Below are 25,183 nucleotides of genomic sequence, written 5' to 3'. Positions count from 1 at the left end.
GTAATCTGCCATGGGCCCCCGTACCGACTCCTCATGCTGCTGCCAGGCCCGTAATCTGTCATGGGCCCCTGTACCGCCTCCTCATGCCGCTGCCAGGTCCAGAGTGTGTCATGGGTCCCTGTACGGCCTCCCATTGCTGCTGCCAGGCCCGTAATCTGCCATGGGCCCCCGTACCGACTCCTCATGCTGCTGCCAGGCCCGTAATCTGTCATGGGCCCCTGTACCGCCTCCTCATGCTGCTTCCAGGTCCAGAGTGTGTCATGGGTCCCTGTACAGCCTCCCATTTCTGCTGCCAGGCCCGTAATCTGCCATGGGCCCCCGTACCGACTCCTCATGCTGCTGCCAGGCCCGTAATCTGTCATGGGCCCCTGTACCGCCTCCTCATGCTGCTGCCAGGTCCAGAGTGTGTCATGGGTCCCTGTACGGCCTCCCATTGCTGCTGTCTCCATCGCCACACTCTGCTATGTGCCACTTTCAGGTCTCCTCACACTGCTGGTGGGTTCCATTTATTCATAGGGTGCTGTATGGCCTCCCATTGCTGCTGCCTCCACCGCCACACTGTGGCTCCACACTCTGGTTTTGGCCCCGTGAGTGCCCAAATGAGTGAAGTGTGCGGTGATTCTAAGATCGACGGCACTCATCTGCATGTCATACTGACTGACAGTATTATTTCTCTTCCCCAGCAGACTCCAAGGGCATTTAAATTAAAGGTACAGTGTTCTGCACTAATATAAAGGCTCTCTGAAGCCTAGAAACACCCTTTTTATAAGTTAAATTCGCAGCGAATATATTCGACTCGAATCGAATTTATTCCGCGAATTCGGCGAATCAGCCGAATCGAATTTTTGAATACTTCACTCATCTCTAGTTATTATCATATCTATCATTGTTTATATTTATCATTTATTTATCATTGCATTTATTACTTGATTAGCACTGCATTTTATGATTATGAGCGATAAAAACCTGACAAGTGTTCTAATCCCTCTTGTCTCTGTCCAAAACTAAAAAAAAAAGTTGCTTTTAGTTATACTTTTCTAATTGAGAAACAAATAACAGTAATAAGAGTATGTTCTTTATATAAAAAAAAATATATTTTGAATACCCCTCTTTACAGAATGATTAAATGTTTTGATTTATATTTATTTACAAAACTACATACAGTATAAAACTCCTTTCTGAGGATCACAGCATTTTTAGCAGTGAAACAAAATATAAAAGGGGAGAATCCATAGGTGAATACAGAAAGCACTGAATCTATTGTATGGATGCTCTGTGACAGGTCACTTTGATGTGTCTAAAGTATTTTCCTGATATTTTTCCTAAAGCTGTCTCATAACTGCTAATCCCATTTTCCTTCTTTAAACCTTCTTCTAATCCCTTTAAAGCACACTGAAATACCCTCTGGATGAGGAAAATTCTCCTGTGAATTGTTGAAGGCTAGAGGCCATTGAAGGGTTTTTACTGAAATCAAATTTATGAATGATAGCAGCAAATTTTATATAAATTTCAGTATTCACATGATTCTGTAAAGTGTTTTCTTTAATTGATGTAAACACATACACGTGAGTTTTGGTAGATTATAAGATTAAAGATATTTGATTAATGTTTTCTATTTTTAACACCTTTTTTTCTAGGCTTTTAGGACTCATTTGTTAGAACTCAACTACGCAAATTATTTTATGTAAGCTATTAGCTACATAAGTCACATGACCAAAGTCATAGCAAAACTATGAATGATTCAGAGTTCATTCACACTCATAAGCTTCCCACTGACATTAAATTTATGTTAATCCTCACCTTGTAAACAATCCATTCATTTTAAAATAGAAATGAAAGGCAAAACATTTGTGCATACATATAAAAACATTATAAATACCTTCCCCCATCCCTTTTTTTTTATAAGTTATCACATACCCTCTTTTCTCAGCTGCATAACGAGCTTAGAGAGCTGGGGGGAGGGAAACAGCGGTACACTGAAGTTTCCAGTGAATGGTTTTGTGTGTGTGTGTGTGTGTGGGGGGGGGGGGGGGGGGGCGGCTCTGAAGCCTAGTGTTGACAGTTTTTTTAGGTATTAGGAAAGGGACTGGATGCATTTCACACAATGAAGCAATAAATAGAGAACAGGATACTTTTTTAATACAAGTACATGGCACAGCAGGCATATTTTAGGAATGTAAAATGTTGGGTTTACATATTCTTTATTAATGCCTATGATTTGTTGTGATTGCACAATTGTTGTTTTAATTGGCAATCTGGGTCTGTGCAATCCTACAGATATCTGTTATACTCTATGTTTAACTCATGACATTAACCTTTTAGAGTGAGTCAACATTTTTTTATTTTAACATCCTAAAATGTTTCTGTGTGATATTTGATCAAGAGGAAGGCTCAGAAAATCATACATGCAGTATGCAAAGACTATGCCTTTCTCTGAATGTACTAGTCTTGAAGGTGATATCAAAAGAGGGGAATCTGAGTGCTCTTAGACAACAGAGAAATATGTAGTCTTACTTTAAACAAATTAAATTAACAACATAATTGTGGTCAGCTATGTGAAAAGCGTAAATAAAGGGAACAGTTGTGAACCTTTACATCCAGATAGGCAACTATATGAACAGAACTCTTCTTTAGCTTCACTTACTCCTCAAGGCAAAGAGCCTGGGAAGCAAATACTGAATCTCTCACAGCTACACTCTCCCCAGGCAACAGGCCTGACAGATTCAGAGACTTCTGGACTTACATCCTATCCAGGCAAAGCCTGTAAGGGAAGTTCCTTTCTACAAGGTCTGCCCAAATATTTATACCCTTCATCAGCCCATAACACTGGCATAATCCCTTCAGTGACTGACTATAGTTAAATAAATGTTCATAACCAAATACATTGTATCTTCTTCCTCTATCTACTGAAGAACACTCAATAGTAGTAGGAAGAACAAATAATGCCCTGGGCTTAAGTTCAGATTGTAAACTGTCCATTGAACCCCTTGTGAAGTTTGCAAGTTGTGAACCCGAATCTGGACACTACTGGGGGTCCATAGTGAGAAAATCATGAAAATCAATTCTTGCCATTTTTATGTCTGATTGACAAAGAATTATCAAACAAAAGGCATGGAAAGATGGGAGCTGCCATGGGGTAAATGTAAAATGTCGAGAAACATGTTAAAAGATACATTACAGCAGAGAGAAAAGCATGACATGCTTGGGAGATGCCTTTGACCTGTATGTGATGTTATAGAACGCTATGATTCTCAACATATCTAAAAGCTATAGGAAATTTTGCCCTTCCAAAAAAATGAAGTTAAAGCCCTCAAATTTATACAAATGGCAAAAGAGTTTCATAGTGTAGTTTGTGACCTCCTTTTTTCCTCAGTACCAAACTGAATTTTCCTAAAAGTTTAATCATGTCAAAACTGAGTGCACAAAAACACTTCAGAACTACAACTCCACATTCTACAACCCCCCTCCAATCCCTGTATTCCCAATTATTCCCCAAAATATTCTGTGAACAGTTATGTGTTTGGTGTCAGTGACCGTTTGCGAATAGATAGCAAATGAAATGAGAGCTGCAGTATGGGACTTTTTTAAACATATCTGCTGCCAATAGTACAATTGTGCTCTGCAGCCGCTGCCTGCAGCATATCTACCATGGTAAAAGTAACAGTCAGTTAGGCAACACATGCATGAGGAAACACATGACTCTGTACCACAAAGTTCAGCAGGAACAACACCTTAATAAGAAATGTTGGCAGCAAAAAGCACATCCACCTCATTCTTCAATGGTGCATTGCAGCCACTTTTTTAGGGTGTTTCTAATGCACTTTTTTTGCCTCCTACTTCTAAAGGGACCATAATAACAACTTTATTTTAGCGTGCTGCCAATGTGCCCTTCCTCCTCAAGAGTGCAAAGCAGTCATTTTATTTTGAGGACTGCTCATGCACCTTTCCTTCTTCCTTTTCAAGGGCACATGGCAGCTATTTTTTAGGAAGATTGCTAAGGCACTCCATTTCCTTCTTCCTCCTCTTCCACTAATCCAGCCACAGGAAGAAGAGTGTTGGTGTACAGGTGGTGAAATGAGGGATGTGGTTCTGGCATTAACAAGGAGGAGTGTAACAAAAATAAATGAGTGCCCACATTTCCACAGCTTGGGGAGAAGTGTAAGCTGCATGAAGACAAGGGGAAAAAGTATATGACTGGGGGATGGACATTCAGCAACACACTTTACATGTATAATCTTCTTGACATAGGCTGCCTGTCTTTCCATAAATCTTCCTTTAATGGGAAAATGGACAGAGGGCATAAGGCACTGCCATGGGGAACATGTACAGACACCAAGAAACATTTTGCAAAAATATAGTACATATAGTAAAACATAATATAGTCTGGATTGGACTGTCATAGACTTGTTGTTGTATTTGTGGCTGTTAGATTAAATATAGATTTATTTTACACATATTATTTGCATTTTTACTAAATTAATTTGACTAATAATGTTGCGGTGCAACTACTCACATATAATAAAGTGGAATGTTCCTGGTCTTTTTACTCCTCCTCATGGGGGAAATGTAGCCATGTATTTTGGGTCTTCTAGTGCACCCTTTTCTTCCTACTACTCAAGGGCATCTGGCAGACACTTGTTTTGTACCCACTAATTTTCTCTTTTCCTTGGCAAAGCTGCTATATATTTTGGGCCTGCTTGTGTGCCCTTTTCATCCTTTACAAGAGCGCAAAACAGTCATTTATTTTGGGACTGCAAGTGCTCCATTTCCTTCCTCCTTTTCCACAAGGGAGCAGAACAGCCACTTGCCCTTCTGGTGCTGATCCTGCGCCATTTTCCTCCTCTTCCTCCACTGTTAGTTTCATCCTATTAGGACCAACTGACTATGAGAAGTCAGTATACATTTATGTGGATGCTCTCCCCAGGGCTGGCCTACAGAGATCTGCTTTGCTGCTGCAAAAGCAGAAGACAAAGATTTTCACAAAGCATGTCCATTTCTTGTGTCTTAATGCCAGCTATACCCCTGTTTATGCCTTTATTAGGGCACACCACAGTGCCAGATAACCAGCCACGAAGTTATATGGCAGCTGCCACTGCCTTGCACCGAAAGACATCCCTGCTTTCCATTAGCAGGTGGAATGCCATTAAGCACAGGAGGCAGAGGAGGAAAATGAGTAAGAGGGTTGAGGTGCTGGTGGTAAAGAGGAGTGTTGGGGTGCTAGTGGTCTGGAGGAGGTGGAATGTTATGTTGCTGGCAGTGACAACGAGTGTTGGGGGACTCCATGCACACTATGTAAGCAGCTTTAGTAGGATGCAGTATAAGAGCGAGAGCCCAGGCAGTTTTTAAATCAAGAGATCCAAATTAGAGTGTATTTCTTTTAGGGAAAACAGCCAAACAGGAACTGCTCTCTCTCTCTGTCTCTCTGTCTCTGTCTCTGTCTCTGTGTCTCTCTCTCTCTCTCTCTCTCTCTCTCTCTCTCTCTCTCCTCAGACGCTCAGAAACAGCAGAGGGAGCCATTGGCTCCTGCTGATATCAATCAAATCCTGTGAGGAGGGAGCGGGGCTGGGTTGAGTCAGTGTATGTCTGTGGGTGCACACAGCCTGGCTCAGGAGTGATTCTGCAGGTGTGCCACCATAAGAAACCACTTTCTATGATAGCACAAATAGAAGAGGAAGAGCCAAGATTGCCAGTGGGGGACTCCAGAAGAGGGGGCTCTGGGCAGCTCTGTGCAATACCATTGCACAAAGCAGGTAATGATACCCTGTTTAATATTTTATTTTAAAAAATACCCTTTTGCAACCTATTTATTAATTTTACTAGGTGGCATTAGCATAGTGAAAGACCAACAAGAGAGTCAGCATCCCTTGAGAAGTGATTAACCCTTTGTGAGTATCTCACCAAAAATGACATTTGTGTTGCACAGGATGCCTAAAATCTGTGCAATTTTTCACACACAAGAAATTAAATATTGTTGTGACTCCATCACAACAAAATCAAAATTAAATTGTATTATTTCACATAAAAAGCCAGAAACATTGTAGTGACTCCATGCACATTTTGTAAGCAGTTTTACTAGGTCCCATTTTCTGAGTGAGAGACAGATATATTAGTGCACAAAAAAGAGCCAGAAATTGTACAGATTCAATGCGCAGTATGCAAGTGACTTTAATAGACTGCATTTTCAGAGAGAGACAGTCACTAAACAGGGTTTATAATGAAACATGAAATAAAAATTAGAGTATACTGTGCAAGCTAATGGCAGTGGTCCAGCCTGGATACTCAATAGTACATAGGGTCCACATCTCAGTTCAAAGAGTGAATTATATGTTTTCTGCACATTTTTTAATTTGCAAATGAGGAAATTACTTGGCCCATAATTCCTGCTCATGCAGAACCTCTGCCTCTCCCTTTAGGCCTGCAGGACATTATGAATACAGAAGATTTTATTAGCAGCTAGAATGGGCGATTAATAATTTGGCACTTTGGTGTAGTGATCACCAATGTGGTGATTTGGCATACTAACCTGGTAGGACACAAGTATACAGTGGTACCTTTGCCTATGTCAGGGACATTTAAGATCTGCACCTCCCCCCCTTTCCATTTTTTTTTTTAAATGAATGAATACATGAAATAATAAAAAAAGTATTTAAAAAATTACAAGAAGGGACCCAGCAATTAAACAGCAACTAAGATTGTTGCAGACACCCATAAAAAGGTAGTTCTAGAAAATACTGTTGGGTCTTTGCACTGAGAATGTAGAGGGGGTACACAATATTATGTGTCTCACCACACTCCACATGGCAGTTGCACAATACAAAACAATGAACTTGGGGAAAGGTTTACACACTATGTAGCCCACCACAGTGCCAATCAGTGTAATAAGTCTCCAACACACACTGGTTGTGCATATGACTGACTGTAAATATAGTCGTTTTCAGCAGCAGTACTGTAGTATTAAAGCAGAAACAATATATATCCCTGCAATATATGTCTGTATGATCTCTCTCTATCTGTTCCAAGTCACCAACACACACTGATTATATATGACTGTCTAAAATTATAGCAGTTTTAAGCAGCAGTAGTGTATATTGGTAGCAAATATCTCTCCCCGTAAACACTCTATGATCCATCTCTATCTGCTGCAGATTTGCTGGGTTAAAGCTGAGAATAGGGACACATTCCTGCAAACTGCAATGGGCACCATTTTCTGCAGTTAAATGAACACCAAAGGAAGTTATTGTTCCTGTGTTAGCCATCTCAAGTTCTACACAGCATTGTGGGGGAAGGTGACCACCCACACAGGCTCCGGTTGTTTGGGTGCCATTTCTGCTTTTGAAGTCATAATACCTGTAAATTAATGCTTCTTACTAGAATGTGTCAATGCAATGCTAAAAATAATTTTTGTTTGAATAGTATCACAAAAGATAGAGTTGGCTTCACTTGCCTTTAGGTTTTCAGATATTGACACTAAATCAACAGATTTTAAGAGTTCCCATTTCAATTAAACCTAATTTCTTTTACATGCTTTTTTGTCAGTTTCCAAACACTTCATAAAGTTATAAAAATTTAAAAGAAAGTGACTAATGGGTAAGAATGTTTACAATAAATGATAGTAACAATAGTTTCATTGTAAGAAACAATAACTATGACTTGGTTATTTAAATGCAAAATCTAGCACTGATATACTTTTATTTACAGTGTTTAGATTAATATGCTGTTTGTGAAAAAAAAGTTCAAACTATATATACCATTTCATGGTACCATGATAGCATACTGTATGTATTGTCATGTACTGTATAAAGAATCTTCACATTTTAAATTGACAAACAACACAGCATTCTGAACAGAGGGAACAATTGCTTTGTTTCTTTAAAGGGAAAAGAAACAAATCCATCTGTAGTGAAAAGCAGCACATACTACACACATTAACACTTGTTAGACACACAGTTAACCCCTTTATTACCTCAAGATGTTATTATTATTATTACATCGAGTTTATATAGCGCCAAAGGGTTTGCTCAGTGCTGTACAATAGGGGGGACAGTACATGGCACAGTACAACAAAAACAGACAGGGTACGAGGGGTAAGAGGGCCCTACTCTTTCAAGCTTACAATCTAGGAGGGATGTTAATGTATTTAACATGTTAATGTATTTAATTAGCACTTATCACTATATTACTGTTACTAGTGATGTCAGTGTCAGTTCCCACAAAGTGTCAGTGTCAGTGTCAGATTGCCCTACACACACAGCCCCACTATAAGCCACTGATCGCTGCCATTACTAGTATAAAAAAATTAAGAAATAAAGAAAAACTCCAGTATATATACCATTGTTTGTAGACACTATAACATTCATGCAAAGCAATTAATATACACTTACAAGGATTTTTTTTTACCAAACACATGTAGCAGAATATATTTTGGTAAAAATTTATGAATATTTTTTTTCTACTATTTTATTGGATATGTTTTAAGCAGAAAGTTAAACATATTTTTTTCCCAAAATTTTCAGTCTTTTTTCATTTATATGATAAAAAAATTAAAACCCAGTGGTGATCAAATGCCACCATAAATAAGCTCTATTTGTGTGAAAAAAATTATATACATTTTATTTGAATATAGTGTAGCGCCATTGCCAGTTAATAGCAAAATATGTAAAGGGTAGGGTAAGTGAGCGCAAACAGACAAAGCGAGCAGCTAACATACAGGGTAATCCTCAATACCTTGAACGTGAAATAAACATAAAATGGGGTATGTAGCGCTACAAAATATCAGACAAAGAGGGTGACACCATAAAAAGAAACAATAATGGACAAAATTGTTCATATGGTGTATCTGGAGGGTAGATGGATATGATCCTGTGACGTTCCAGATCCAACTCAGTAGGATAGAAAAAATATAGTGCGGTTATGCGCTTACCACAAATACATACAATATGGGCATTGTATGTAAATCCTCAGCAACAGATCATCATGGTCTGGTCAGCAGCGTGAGCAGTATCCGGTCACCATAGCGGGCATTCAGGGATGGTGGTGCACACCTTTAATAGGGGTCCCTTCAGACTCACCCGTAGGTCCAACGTTGTCCCGGCACCAACTAGTTCCTTATTCCAGATCACCACCTTGCAGAGCTCATTATAAACGAGCCAGGAGGCAAGAAGGTATCAATGGTGAAATACGTTTATTCAAAGTAAAATAAGCAAACAGAAGGAAAGAACTCACATCAGCATAAAAGGGATACATCCACGTCTCATGGGTTCCCTGATGGCTAGTGGTTCCATCAGCATAAAAAACACTCATCCAGGTCTGATTTAAATGTCCCTGGTGGCTAGTGGTATCATCAACAAAGATTGTATATCAAGATTCCCCAGGAATGAAAGCAGCCACCCAGGTCTAATAACAAGACTCCCCTGGTGGTTAGTGTTTCCCTGGTGGTATAGGCGTCAATTGGGTGGATCCCCTAAGGATCCCTAAGGGGATCCACCCAATTGACGACTATACCACCAGGGAAACACTAACCACCAGGGGAGTCTTGTTATTAGACCTGGGTGGCTGCTTTCATTCCTGGGGAATCTTGATATACAATCTTTGTTGATGATACCACTAGCCACCAGGGACATTTAAATCAGACCTGGATGAGTGTTTTTTATGCTGATGGAACCACTAGCCATCAGGGAACCCATGAGACGTGGATGTATCCCTTTTATGCTGATGTGAGTTCTTTCCTTCTGTTTGCTTATTTTACTTTGAATAAACGTATTTCACCATTGATACCTTCTTGCCTACTGGCTCGTTTATAATGAGCTCTGCAAGGTGGTGATCTGGAATAAGGAACTAGTTGGTGCCGGGACAACGTTGGACCTACGGGTGAGTCTGAAGGGACCTCTATTAAAGGTGTGCACCACCATCCCTGAATGCCCGCTATGGTGACCGGATACTGCTCACGCTGCTGACCAGACCCTGATGTCCTGATGTGACCAGATGCTGCTCATGCTGCTGACCAGACCATGATGATCTGTTGCTGAGGATTTACATACAATGCCCATATTGTATGTATTTGTGGTAAGCGCATAACCGCACTATATTTTTTCTATCCTACTGAGTTGGATCTGGAACGTCACAGGATCATATCCATCTGCCCTCCAGATACACCATATGAACAATTTTGTCCATTATTGTTTCTTTTTATGGTGTCACCCTCTTTGTCTGATATTTTGTAGCGCTACATACCCCATTTTATGTTTAATAGCAAAATATGGCCTGGCCACGAAGGGTGCAAAATCTTCCAGAGCTCAAGTGGTTAAGAAAAAGAGATTCAATTACAAATAATTCATCAGTAGTGCATCTCCCAGCTATTCCTTATTTCAAACCTATCTTTTCTTTATCCTGACTGGGAAAATAATGACTCCTTATTGTCAATGTTATCAGCACTTAGATTATATAACAGATTGACTTCTAACATGCTACTTCTATGAAAGGATTGTAATTCTAGAAGGGTTTTATATTTTTACATATGGCTGCCACTTGTACCCTTGGAATGACCTTTAAGACTACATTGGTTCCAGCACTAGAATTTTTCAATTAACTTCAAGAACACTATACTATTTTGCCAGTCAGTCAATAGGAGATACAGTTGTATTTATTCAATATTTTTCTTCTGTCTGGATACAATGTTTGAATAAGGAAAGAAGTGATGAATGACTGAAAAATAATTTACACTGGAACTAGCAAAACATCTTTTAGTTTTATCATTAATTTAGAAATCATTAAATACACAGTATATTTAAAAGCTGATTGTATAGCTACCTGAATTCTGGCTACTTTCATTTTTTATAATCCCCTGTGCACGAGACATCAAACTGGACTCATTAACACCTGCAGTTGGGGGGTAAAAACACTCCCGCTCAAGCTGCAAAGGCTGTGGACGCCAATGTACACATTATGTTGTGGCACTGCAAATGTTATCACCCCTGTAGTGTTCTTTGAGCTATAGCCACACCAAATACACCCCATTCATCTGAATAGGGCCACACTGCAACTGTTTCTCAACTGAGTGAAATGCACATAGTTTCGGCATGGTGGTATGGGTTTTTAGGGATTTAAACAGGTGGTGAAGAGGCAGGATAATGCCTCCTTATTACCTGTCAAACATCATTCGAAGAGCAATCAGTCTTCAGAGGGCTAATGTTAGTGTAAACTAGCCCTTAGAGTTGTATATTATGCACAATCAGCCAGTTTCTTGCACTTTAGGGTATAGATAGCTGGAAGTAATTAGATGAGCTTATGGCAGCAGCAGAGCACAAGGAAGACTCCAACAGGTGGGTGATGTTTATTAAAAACAGGGAAAGGTTGGAGGTGGAGAGAATTTTTAGTGCTGCAGCTGAGAATAGTAAAGTCTCACACATTCTAGTACAGATTGAGGGCAGTATGGGTCACAAGGATGGCTAAACAAATACATATTAAATGGGGGAAACAGATCACTTGTATTTTAATCCACATATAGATGGTTGAATATTGTTCCATTTTAAATTGAAAATTCCCAATAACATTTGCAATACTTGCACACAATACTGATGTTTGATCATCAATATTCCTGGCCAAAATTTCTTGCATATATTTTCAGCGTATTTTAAAATATTTGTGCATAATACTGTGCACAATTGCACATACATGCACACACAAGTAAACTTAAATTTAGCTCTCAGAATGGAATTTTAATCTCTTCAAATACACATTTTATGCATGTACATGTGTATTTGTGTGTATTTGCCCACATATGCATATGCACATGTTGTTTTTTTGTTTTTTTTTGTACTGGTCTATGTGCAGTATAGTTTTATGTGCCTGTGTATACAAGAATGAGTTGCATTTGGATAAGTAAAAAAAAAAAAAAAAAGATCACCTATATGACTAAAAACCTAAAACAAATTTTTAAGCAGCTTGTTTCTTAGTTTAAGTCAGTGTCAAACTCAGTTACTTTATGATCTAAAAATCTTATAAAGTAAATAAAAAATCTCCTGTATCTTCCCTGACTGAACCAAAGCCTCCTTTATTTGTATTTTATGTGTTCCTCCTTCCAGAAACTGTAACTGACAATAAAAGGGTGACAGCGAATAGACCAGTGCTGTTAGACCAGAAAACTGTTGACAGGACAAGGTAGGGCCAGGTACTGATTGACAAGCTACAAACTTGTAAATCAGCAGGGACAATACTGATAGCCACGCCCCCTACTTTTTCTTTTCCATTCCACTATAGTGCAAAAAGCACAGTCTACATAAGGGCTTAATTACACTTGTTTCTACTTTAACACACATTAAAGCATTGCTTCAGCATGCTTTTTTGAAGTGTTTTTGATGCTTCTGTGATGCTTTGGTGATACCTCGGTGATGTTTTAATGAGTCTTGCGAATGCCCTGTGTGTGTTGATTTTCTATTTGTATTAAAGAGGCCCAGTAGAACCCTGGCTCAGTTGTACACCCAGTCAACAGATCCCAAGATCACTGTACCCTTGTTCTGAAGATCCTCAGCTTATTAATACCCTTTTTCAGCAGATCCTCTGCTCAGTAGTAACCCCCAGCTCTGCTGATCCCCCACTCAGTGGTAACTCCAAGCTCTGCTGATTCTTTAGTTTGCTGATCCTCCCTCTCTGGTTCCCATTCACCTCCCACTACATTGCTCCCCTGCTGCGCACCACGTGTGACATCTGCTAGTTTCTCCTGCTCCAGTTCCCCAGCTCTGCTGATCCTCTGCCGTTCATTCCTCTCTTTCCAGTCCCTCACTTTCAGCTATAGCATTCCCATGTTGCACACCATGTGTACCATCCGCTAATTGCTTTGCTCTAGTCCAGAACCCACTCACATTCCTGCTGCTCCACTCTGCACATCAGAAGTGACACTTCCATAATATATACACATTCACTGGAAGTGACTGCTGATGATGTCTTTCCTGTTGGCTTGTTAGTTTTCCAGTGCATCCTGGGATATCTCATACCTGCAATACCTCCAAAACAAAGTGTAGCTTACACTGAATAAAATTACAGGACTGTAAGCTTACCATTTTATTTTGTGACAGGTGCTTTTATTGGCACTCACAGCGCTTTAAAAAAGCATGACAAATGTCAAATTTCCAAGTAAGTGTAAATGAGCCCTAAGACCCCGGTCACACTGGATGCGAATTGGCATGCAATTTTCATGCTATGCGACTTGCAAATAGCATGCCAAATAGCAGCCTATTGTCTGCAATTAGAGCAGTCATATCGGAGCGGTTCCAACTTGGTCAGAACCGCACTGATTTCTAAAGTAGTACATGCACTACTATTGGTGCGATTTGCAGATGTCTTGCAACTTGCACCTAAAATCAGCATGTCATCCAACTTTGAAATCATGAGACTTCACTGTAAGTCACACGATTTCAAAGTAGTGTTTGATGTGACCAGGAGCAGTGCAGCATTGTTGCCATGCTATCACAGAATGCTGCATTAGGTTGACTTTACTAGTTGGATTAGTGGGTATTTGTCAGACTTTGCAGGGGGCTAGGAGAAAACTAAGTGCACATGCACTTATAATTAGATGCTGAAGCATATATATATATATATATATATATATATATATTTTTTTTTTTTTTTTTTTTTTTTTTTTTTAATCAATCTAATTTTTATTGAAGTTTTTCAGATTAACAAGAAACCAAAATGAAAGTTTGGAGAGTGAATGCATGAGAACAGTTAGACAAATAACAACTGTCTTCAATAGCACCATAAAGGTTTTCCATATGATGCATAAGACATTATTTATTTCAGGTACTTATATAGCGCCATCAATTTACGCAGCGTTTACATATATATATTGTACATTCACATCAGTCCCTAATCCTCAAGGGGCATACAATCTAAGCTCCCTAACTCACATTCATATACAAGGGCCAATTTAGACAGGATCCAATTACCCTATCAGCATGTCTTTGGAGTGTGGGAGGAAACCGGAGTACCCAGAGGAAACCCGCACAAGCACAGGGAGAACATGCAAACTCCAGCCAGAAGGTGCCGTGGCTGGGATTCTAACCCACGACTCTAGTACTGCCAGGCAGAAGTGCTAACCATTTAGCCACTGTGCTGCACATTACAATGTCTTTTAATGAGCATCAGCTTTATAGCATCCGTACATAATACATTTGTGGAACAGATCGCATGGAGAAAACATAGAGAAATAATAAGAGAATAAGAAAGAAAAATAAATACAGTAGGATCGACTGGTGAGTAAGGTAGTAAAATAATAACATGAGCATCCTATTATTATACTTTGTATCAATCTCAAAAGGACTTAACACTAGTGACCTCAATAACTGCTGTTCAAGTTTCAGTTAATCTAGGGAAATCTTCAGAGTATTGGAATACAGTATGACCCAAGCCTTCCACATTTTTGAAGCACATATTTTTTAATGGGATGGTTCCACTTTAATGGTTGGATTAAAATTCCAGCTTTAAATTAAATAAAAATATTTTATATATATGCTAGTTTTTGGTTCAAAACGTAGCACATATCTGATTTTTTAACAACATTCTACCATGCAGGAACTTCCCCACAGTCCATGCATGTAAGGTTAATTGGTTACTACCTAAACTAGACCAACAGGCTTAAACATCCATAAGAGTGAGGATGGATGTGGATGACAAAAATGTATTACCATCAAAATAAAGCATAAATATATAAGATCTTCCAAAGACAATATGGGGATTCATTGAACTTTGCCCATGTCAAGTTTTTTTTTTTGTTTCACAAAAATATGTCTTTACATGCTGAGAGCCAGTACAGGGGCAGATTCATCCAGTGCCTAGGGCAAGGATGCAAAACTACCCTCCACCCCCAATGCTTGTCATAGAATCGGTGTACCACCTTGTGTCCATTCCTTTCCCCCTTGTTATAACTGTTCATGGTTGGCATGGAGTTTGTACTGCCCCTGCATGGATATTTGCTTGCTTTCTTGTGGCTAGAAAGTAGTTCCACGTGCCTGATGTGTTTTTGTGTCAGCTGTGGGCAGATGGGGTGGAGAACAGGTATTTTGGAGCACAGCGTGACAGCAGTAGATATCAGAGCAGACATGAAACTGTGGCCCTGAGTTGCTAGCCACTGATCTGGAGCTTGCGTGTGGTGAGGGGGGTATCCTCCCCTACCACTGCTCTCTCCTGCCCAGGGGCGGACTGACAACTCATGGGGCCCCCGGGCAATAGGGGATCATGGAGCCCCTGTGCCCTTGCCCAAACTCAAAAAAGACTATGAAAAAGGTACCAGGGGCATCTCATGGGGCCCCCTACTGACCCCCCGGGCAATAGGGGATCATGGGGCCCCTGTGTCCCTGCCCAAATTCAAAAAAGCCTATGAAAAAGATACCAGGGGTATCTCATGGGGCCCCCTACTGACCCTGGGCCCTCAGGCAGTGCCCGGGTTTCCAAATGGTCAGTCCGCCCCTGCTCCTGCCCATCCCTTGTCCCAGCTCTGTTGAGAGCATATGATGAGTAAAATTACCTATTTTCTAAGCTTCTGAAAAAAATGTAAACTCTCAAAACAGCGAACTATTTGGACACAGTATGATAAGAACTGTAAGCTTACGAAAGGCAAATGGCATGCTCACTTTGCAAGGATAGTTGCACTTTAGGGAATTTTCCCCAGAGCTTAGTGAATGAGTTGAAATTTCACTTTGTAAAAATATCCCAATAATGTGCAAGGAAAATGAAAAACACACTTACACATACATACTTAATGATTGGATGATGAAAGTCAGCAGAGCTTCACCTGTTTCAATAAGCTCTGGGGGAAATTCAGCTTCAACTTGCAAAGTGAACAGTCTGTTTGTCTTTAGTAAATCAATCCTTTTGTCTTTTAACTATCTTCAAATAATACTAGAACATTTAATAATAGGAACAGAATTTAATGGGTATTTACATGAAGAGGTTAGTTTAAATGTGCAGGCGCGGGTTGATACAGAGTTACTGAAAGCCTTCTGCATCAGAGTTGAAAAACGTTATTAAATCTAGGAAGTAAACTCTTGGACACAATAAAAGAATGTTGATGTCATGTAGTGTGTGGTAATCTAAAGAAACCAACCAAATCTTACTAAGAATGTTATGGTTTACTATACCTTTCATAGGGGTTACCACATATGCAATGTCTTTGTTGTTGATATGTCATCTTTTTAAAAGCAGTTTATAAAGTATTTAAAAATGTAAACCCGTAAATGATCCCAGAAGGAATTTTACTTGCTGAAATTAGAATAATAATCTTGCTACATTGATATGATGTTTGACACGATCAATTATTGTGCGGTCTCCTAACCTTACTCTTTGTTTCTTTTATCTTTTTCAGCTGGACCAGTCAATGTACTCAGAGCATTAGATTTCCACAATACACCAGAAGGTGTGTCAAAAACAGTAGGGTTTTGCACAAACAGAAAGGCATCCAAGGGACCAGACACAGCATACAAAATTCAAAAAAATGTCCAGCTTAGTGTACCATTAAAACAATTATACCCAGGTAAGATCATTTTATATTCCTGTTGTATATTGTGTTTTGACCATTCTAAATGTTAAAGAGACAAGAACATATATAAAAAAACAATGTTTGAGCAGTTGTATTTGCAAGGGTTTGTCAAAGGTCAAAGTCCAACAATAGATTTTTCAGCTCACAAATTATTAGATATCCCAATAATTTGGGGAGCTTGAGCATTTACGCTCTGAGCTGTTCTCTGGACTGCATAGTCTACTGATTGTGGTTGTTGGAGGAGAATCTCACACTTTCGATTCAGAATACTTTATTATTCCCAAAGGGAAATTATTAAGATACATTTACATTCAACAGAGACAACACAAAACATTATAAAGAACAGAAACATAACACAATAACAATAAAAATACCAAATACTGTACAATTAAATTAATATTATACTGTAATGAACCATACCATCCTATTGAAAAACTACATAGAATAAATAACACCTGTTACCAGAAGAAGACTCAATAAAATAATATGACATCCAACAAGAGAACTAGGTTAACAAGTCAGAGATCACATTTCCTCTCAAGGTACTTTTTTGGTCAATAAAGCAGGACTTCTCTCTCTCAATCAGCATTGACTGTTTTTAACAGATCCCAACTGCCCTATAGCAGATATAACACTGCAGGGTGGCATGGGTGCATAAAATCATGTATATATATATATATATATATATATATATATATATATATATGTGACTTTGTATTTCCGGGTAGGGGGCGTGTGCGCCCCTACCTATGCCGCCATTAGTGGCCGAGACTGGCAATCACTGGGTCCCGACTGGTGATTACTCACTGGCGCTCGGTGATTGCCGAGCATTTCCGATGGGGAGGAGAACTGTATGTAAACAATACAGTTCTCCTCCCTGTCAGCTTGTGCACACTGCTTTGGATGGCTGTGCACAGCCACGCAAAGCAGTGTGATTGTAGTGAAGCAAACGGACACAGACACAAGTAAAACAGCACACAGTTAACCCTTTGATAACCCCTCATGTTAACCCCTTCCTTCCCAGTGCCCTTAGTACAGTGTTTTTTAGCACTGATCACTGTATTGGTGTCACTGGGGATGTCAGTGACATCAAGTCAGTTCCCCCCAGTGTCTGAATGCCCACCGCAGTCCCACTATAAGTTTCTGATTGCCACCATTACTAGTGAAAAAAAAAATCCAGTAATTATATCGCCATTTGTAAATCTATAACTTTCACGTAAACCAATACATTTACACGTATTGGAATTTTTTTAGCAAAGACATGTAGCAGAATATTTTTTTTTGCAAAATTGTCGGCCTTTTTTTTATAGCGCAAAAAATTAAAAAATGCACAGGCAATCAAATACCAATTTGCAGGAAAGAAAGGACATAAATGTCATTTGGGTGCAAAGGACAAATGGATTCCAGGAAGTAAATGCTACATGAATCATCTGCCCTTACTTAATATAGCCATGGCCAGAAATGTTAGAGGGGTGTTTTTCTAAGTGATTTTTTAGCCAAATAAAGCATGGAGACATAGATGAATGGGTGATTTTCCTTTGAATATTAAAAATGAATTAAAAAGCATTTTTTGGTTTATGGTGCTCAGATACAGTGTAGTTCCACTTTAAAGGCTTGTTTCCAGCATCGTCATTGGACTGCCCAATGCAGTCCCAACATAAGGGCAAAGCAAATAGCCTTATGTGATATAGCTTCAGTTCACATCAATGCACCAAAAATAGGACATGTAGCATTTATGTAAAGCAAAGTAAACAGCACAGTACAGCCAATGGATTATTATGCATCACAGTGCACTGCATTGCACAGTAAAAGTAGTAGAACAAATTAAAAAGCACATCCTAGTGCATGCATGCTATGTGGCTCTAACACATCCACTATGGTAAGGAGACCTTAGCCCACTGTTTCTCTGCTGCAAGGTACTCCTTGCCAATGGCAGCAAAATGGATGAGGAATTTACATAGAAGGTAAAAAAAAACTTGCTGATCAGCTAGAAAAATAAAAAATGATCTCAATTCTACCTCAAATGTTTTTTATGAATTGGCAAGGTATAATCAGAAAAACATGACTGGTTGCTATTGGGAACACATTTCTCTATTAGATATTATGCAATGTTATGTTTTGTGACTTTCACAGCTCTTCAATAGCCTAAAGCCTCCTCAGAGATGTGCAGTAGCATGATTAGGCACAGACAGTCTTCATTGGCTCATTCCATGTTGCAAGGTTCATATTACTAAAATAGTCTTTTAATAGTTTACTACATTCCATTTTACTTCTTTGTCACAGTGAGGATTCCTTATATGAAATACTAAAATACTTGAGCAAGAACGTAGCTGTTAAAAATTACCAGAAGAACAAAAATTAGAAATATGTGGTTTCCTTGGAGGGTTTTGAAAGACACATAAAAGATGAGTTTCAATATTTTCTTCTGAAATATCAGCAGACTTAGTTAATTTTCTAGTCAGTATGAATTACAGTCTAAAGGTTTGGTGAGGTTGAATTGTGCACATCCAATACATATTACCCATAAAAATACTGCACCGCTTGTGTGCTTCAGTTTACTTCAAGAAAAAGAATTTCCTTTAAAGAAACCTAGAGATTGCCATTGCTAATCTCCTTCTGAAAATGCCTGCTGTCTGGCTATTATGCTAACCGTCTGCCTTCAATACCTTCTGAGTTACTGATTGGGAACTCATAGTCATTAAGCCTTTCTCATATTTTTTCGGTTAGTGACTAAGAAAGTGACTATTGAAACCAGAGTCAGCAAAATAGCCAAACAACTAGCATTTTCAGGAACAAGTCAGCATTGACAGCCTCCACATTTCTTTTATGAAAGGTTCCTTACTGATTAGTTGCAAGACCATACAAATTATACATACCCCAGATTGCTTTTTAGGTATACTTGTGTTTTAGGTGACAAACAGTCACAGTGCAAAACTGTTGCAGTTGACAGTTGCAGATCAGGGGTCTCAAAAAAGCATCAGTAACTGTAAATATTTGCAAAATAGATGTCAGCTTGTGGATGGGTGCAGCATATTGTGGCGGCAGTAACTACTTAGAGTTCAGATGCAATGAACTGGATTTGTATTAAACGCAAATGTCAGTGATACAACAACCCAGCAAGAAGGCCCCCGACTGGGAACACTCAAAGATTTCAACAGCAATATGCAGCAGAGAAGGTCTCAGATTTGCCAACAGCATCTGTCTCAGAGGGAGGAATGTGCCCAAATGAGAATATTCCAGGAAGTATGGCATGTCCTTAGCCTGTACCTACTCATTTTGAACCTTTCCTTGCAACTAGTCACTTTGACTGTCAAATGGGAGACCTGACCCTATGCTGTCCACCCACAAAAATGAGAACCAAAGGAGTATGAGTCACATGGGGTGGCAGTGTCCAACCGGATTGCTTCCCCAGTGACCCAGGAAACCATAAAGGAACAGGTTCCTTCTGACTTCCTCTCCTCCTGCAATACCGCTGTAGTTGAGCGCCACCTGCAGTGGAGACAGGAGACTGCACCTGCCTACAAACTGAACCTGCATGATTGTTACAAGTGTTGTTTGAATCAATAGCATTGCTTGTACATATTGGACTATGTCTGGCTATTGGTCAACAATCAATTATAGGCAAGAGACAGAGGTCTGAGGGGTATGTCAGGCAAGAGAATGTGCCGCTGTAGATATACAGTATCATCAACAAAAGAATCATAACAGTGATACAGATATCTATCCTATTCAGTCCTTTCCTTGCTGGCCTAGAATGCTGCTAGAGTGATGTCTCCATGGTAGTATTTTTTGTAGTCTGGTCCTGGTCCTGATGGGGAGATTTACACTCTCTATTTGTCCTGGTGACCACTGTCACCAAGACAAAAAGTAAGTAGAACTCCTACATTTTATAGCTGTCATGAGAGCAAGAGGTGAGCGGAAATCCTCCAATGGGACAAATTTTCTGGTGGTAACTGTCTCACTTTGGAGAGATTTACTTTTAGCTCCTTTTATATCTGTAAGATAGGAAATAAGGTAAAATCCCCCCAGTAGGACACAGGCAGCAAAAAATAAATTTTATGTAATATTACTTATAGAAACAAAATTATCATTTTACTATACTTGCGCCACATAAAAAGTTCAATGAACTGAAAAAATAGCAAGTCTACAGTACAGAGGCTGAGATAAAAATTTTATGGCTGTCTGCAATCAACATTACAGTACAAATATGTCTATTTATATTACAGAAGGCACATAAGATATGTGGTCTACAAGCTGCCATAGATAGCTCAAATGGTCCAATTCAGCTACAATCAAGCTATGGGTGGCTCTGTCAACACCACCCAGCTTGAGGAAATTACATTTTTCAATTGGATTTTGTATAAGGAGCCAGGTGGCTATTTGTTGGCTCAATGGCAACTACATCCAATCAAGAACAGCCACTGTTCAGGTATTTTGACATCTGTTAGCACCGGCTGTCAGAATACAATAGCCAGAAGGGAAGATTCCTCTATCCACAGATAGAGGATACTATTAGATTTCCAGCTTGGGGACTGTATGGGAGGAATCTATATGTGTATTGTTAGCTTAATGAGGTAAAAAAAAAAAAGTAAATAGGCCCAAAGGACCATGTAATTATAATCTGTCCCTGCGGATAACATCAGTTATGCCACTTTTAAACACATTTGTATTTTATGGATATCTTGTTAAGTTTCTGTTTAGCAGTAGTCAAACAATTATCTCTTCCCTCAGTAGAGTAAGACATGCTAGTGCACATCTGTTAAGCAGAACGCATCTGTTTTCTTAGGGGCTTCTTCAGCTGGAATCGAGTGATGAGAAGGGCTTCCCAGATTTGTGTGCCTGTTATAAATATGTTACTGGCTGTGATCTTTTATTTTATTTTTTTTTTTTTTATAAATAAACAAGACATTACAAGTGTCTTCTCTATGCATCCACTTACAAGCCAAGACTCGAAAGATTCTGAAAAAGCATTTGAATTCCACAGAGGTATTCAATTAACCAATCTGGCTTTGAAGGCTCAGGCTGCCTCCGGCAGGAAGGTTGGTGGTGGAGAAAGAGTTAAATGGTTTCTTGGGCCTGCACATGCAGAACTGAATCAGAAACAGCATTACTAAGAAACACATAGAGCTTAACTTGCAATATAACAATTTATTTAACTTACCCCCCTATCAATAGTTCAAGCAATACACAAAAATTATAAACTGAGAGTAATTAAGAAAACAGAAGAAGAGGGTGACATATTGCAGCAAACACTTTTTAGATCAGAAATGAATCACATACTTATCTTGATTGCTGGCCACAAAATACACACTTGGCAACTGCCCCTACACCAAAACAAGTGTTTTCTTTTTATTTACAAATTTGATTTTGCATATACTATTTAATCTACTTACTACTGCTAAATAAACTAAATACTACTAACCACTGATTGCTCTGTTAGGTTATGATCTACACTTTATTAAAGTATGCATCACTGGAAACGTCTGCGGTGGCTCACCTAATTCTGAGCTAGCCCTTGACCTGGGTACATCTAATAACAGTACCCCAAATAATTTGTTAACTTCTTTCAATTATACCTTTTGGGTTATATTCAGTAATTTCCTATACCACGTAAGATCTGTTTTATATTAAAATTGTTAGTTGCTAAAATCCTGTTTGATAAATGTAGTTTGAAAAGAAGAGGTACAACTCAAAGGGGCAAAACATACCCATTTGGGAACACACCATCTTAAATACTAGGTTTTTTTGATCACCATAACATTTTAACACTAACAATTTACATGTTGAACTGTATATTGTAGCTTTAATCTCCAAATGGTTAGGTTATCGATAGACCCTTCTTATATCTGACATATAGACATTCAGTCAAACTGAAGACATTTACAAATTCTACTTTGCAGACAAGAGGGGTTCATAATCAAATGACACCATCTACAATCCTTTCCTCTCGATAGCCAAATCAATAACAATACTACAGGAGTACCCCAGAGATTAGGCCATGTATGCCGCTGTAATTTTGCTTGTAATTTTATATTTGCACAATAGCAAGTTTGATGCACTTTGCATAACTAAGTTACTGGTTATTACTGTATCTTCTAGATTGTTAGATAGGAAACCACTTCAAGTATGTGTAACTGGCCAGAACAAGTTATATTCTCAGCTTAGAAATCTGAGATATGTCCATTCAATGATGAAGGACACCGCAACAAATTACAATGGAAAATATGCAGTTAAAATTGTCTTCAGTCAAAAGTTGCTGAAGGCATTGACTTGTTAATTCACATAAAGGTAAGAAAAAACATGGTTCATCTTGCTGTTCTTCCCCAACAACTACAAAGTACAGTTGTACTCGCAATATATTGTATATGGTTAAAATCAATGTAAAGTTAAAACTTAACACTAGAGATAAGTACAGAAGCCAAAAAACAAGAGTAGTTAAAGAATCTAGGATATGTTGAACAAACTCTAGAAAAAATCCAAAGGTCAATGGCATCAAGGAGATCTACAGAGTGCAAACACTAGTGTATGTGAGAGCAGTACAAAGGTTGTGTATATCCACAGTACATTTATAAAAATCAATTATTATTGAAATAATCTTCATCTACATTAAATTTTCCCAGTCATTTGCAGTGACTGATTTGGTGCGCATGTTGGGATTGTGTTAACATTTGCTTTCCTGTTGCACTTATATTTCATTTAAATTATGGTAGGTCCCATGTACACTTACTCTCTCCATGATGTCCAGTACTTGTATCCAAAATGGTCTGCTTTATCAAATGTGTGGGCAATTTTAGGTCCATATGTCAATATAAGCCCCCAACAAGACCAGGGCTTGACTGCTGGAAGTGGAACTGGTGGGTGGGGAATATATTCAGAAGACCGCTTTTACTGAAAAGCATAGCTAGAATCTAATTTTACAAAAGCATTTTATTCATGAATTAATTTACTTTAGATAGCTTAGGTCAATCTTAACCACCATTGTTGATTAGTATTCAATGCAAAGGCAAATTTTGACTAGCCTTCCTGGTCAATAACCTGGCCCACATACCCCCCCTTTACACACCTGGGATGCCCAGTAAAACAACATAGTTTTGGCAAGTAAGTTTGGCATAGACAATATGAAGGCGGGATTAGGCTCTAGGTTCAATAGCCACTACATAACTAGGGTAAATTGACATGCAGGCACCATGTGGTGCTTGCTATGTAGTAATCATTGTACTGCTGCTGGCATTGGGTTCACTTTCTTTTATATGGGTACTTTTCAGCACTGAAAAAGCTCCCTGTATTTTCCCTGTAGTTTCCTAGAACATGAGAGCCAATCACATGCCTAACTCTATCACACAGCTATCTAATAGCATTGGCCCATACTTTATATCAATTCTTCTAGACAAGACATGGGCATTGTGGAAATAGTACTGCAATTTGTGATAACATTTTTCAATAAGTTAAATAAATCTCTTTCATATTTTCCACATTTCCCGGCAGTTAATGATTGTAATAATTGAAAATCCCAACAATAGGAGAATGGTATAGGATTATTGAAACATATTTCACAATTCCAGTATATGTGATATACTAGATTCTCTGTGATATATAATATAGGACACAAATACCAAAGCATGGAAGCTCTGTCATTTTTCTAGACCACACGCATTTGTTTATGTGACATTTGCCATTCTGTCAGACAATTTCCTGCATTTGCATATTTTACCTAATTGATTTTGACTTTTCATTTATTAAAGTTCACCCTGTGTGTTTTTAATTTACAGACTTTATTGAAAATTTGCTGTGTATTTGTACAGAAGCTAGCTTATTTACCTACTAAATAATGAGGACACTACAAATTGTGCTTAATTTTCTCAATACATAAAGTATACGCAGAATACCATCAACATGGCAAACAAGTAATTCACAGATACTCAGCAGCCACACAAGTTCCAGTTTTATTATTGTCATTCTATTTGGCTTGTGACCAGGATACAGATAATTAACTGCCCAGTAAATTCCCTAACCATAGCAGGTACCCCTAGGTGCCAGAACTCTGCTTAAGTTTATTCACAGAGCTTCCCAGAAGCTTCAAAACTGTGGTATCCTATTATATATAGCACCAACAATTTTCCACATTGCTTTACATACTGTACATTTACATTAGTCCCTGCCCTCAGGGAGCTTACAGTGTAAGGTCCCTATGAAAGATACAAACACACACACACACATGCACACACCCACACAATCAAAACATTTATTCTACTAGCATGTCTTTGGAAGATGAGAAAACCTGTGGACGTACAGAGAGAACATGCAAACTCAATGCAGATAGTGTGCAGGTCAGGATTCATACACAGGACCCCAGTGCTGCAAGGCAAACGTTCAGAACACTAAACCATTGTGCTGACCAGTGATACGATTGATCATGTACTGTATGTGAGTTACAGATAGGTGTAGAGGACAGAGAGGGTGGCCCAGATCTCAGACTTCTATGCCATATAGGGAATTTACATAACAGAGCACCCCCATGTTGAGTGTTTTGGGGAACCCTGGAAATAAACTAAACTAATAAACTGCTATCCAACATGTCAGCTATAGGGTCCAGAGTTTAGTTTAACATGTTGGAAATTGTACATGAATTTAATTGTAATTGTTACTCTTTTATGA

The 25,183-nt window shown here is 38.8% G+C and overlaps 1 protein-coding gene across 7 annotated transcripts in view; it reads left to right on the top strand.

Annotated features, from left to right (window-relative positions):
• The window catches only part of COL11A1 (collagen type XI alpha 1 chain), a 282,954-nt gene that overhangs the window by 36,979 nt on the left and 220,792 nt on the right, over positions 1–25,183 (top strand). For all 7 annotated transcript variants that reach the window (XM_089686598.1, XM_089686599.1, XM_089686597.1 and 4 more), the window contains exon 2: positions 16,355–16,522. In XM_089686598.1, coding sequence (XP_089542724.1) covers positions 16,355–16,522 — 168 coding nt within the window. The remainder of the gene's footprint in view (positions 1–16,354; positions 16,523–25,183) is intronic.

This window comes from Staurois parvus, unplaced genomic scaffold, assembly GCF_062004578.1.
Source record: "Staurois parvus isolate SC_StPar_1 unplaced genomic scaffold, SC_StPar_1.0 ptg000402l, whole genome shotgun sequence".
Lineage (NCBI taxonomy): Eukaryota > Metazoa > Chordata > Amphibia > Anura > Ranidae > Staurois > Staurois parvus.
The sequence above is the reverse complement of the archived record's forward strand: the minus strand, read 5'-3'. Positions and strand labels throughout refer to the sequence as shown.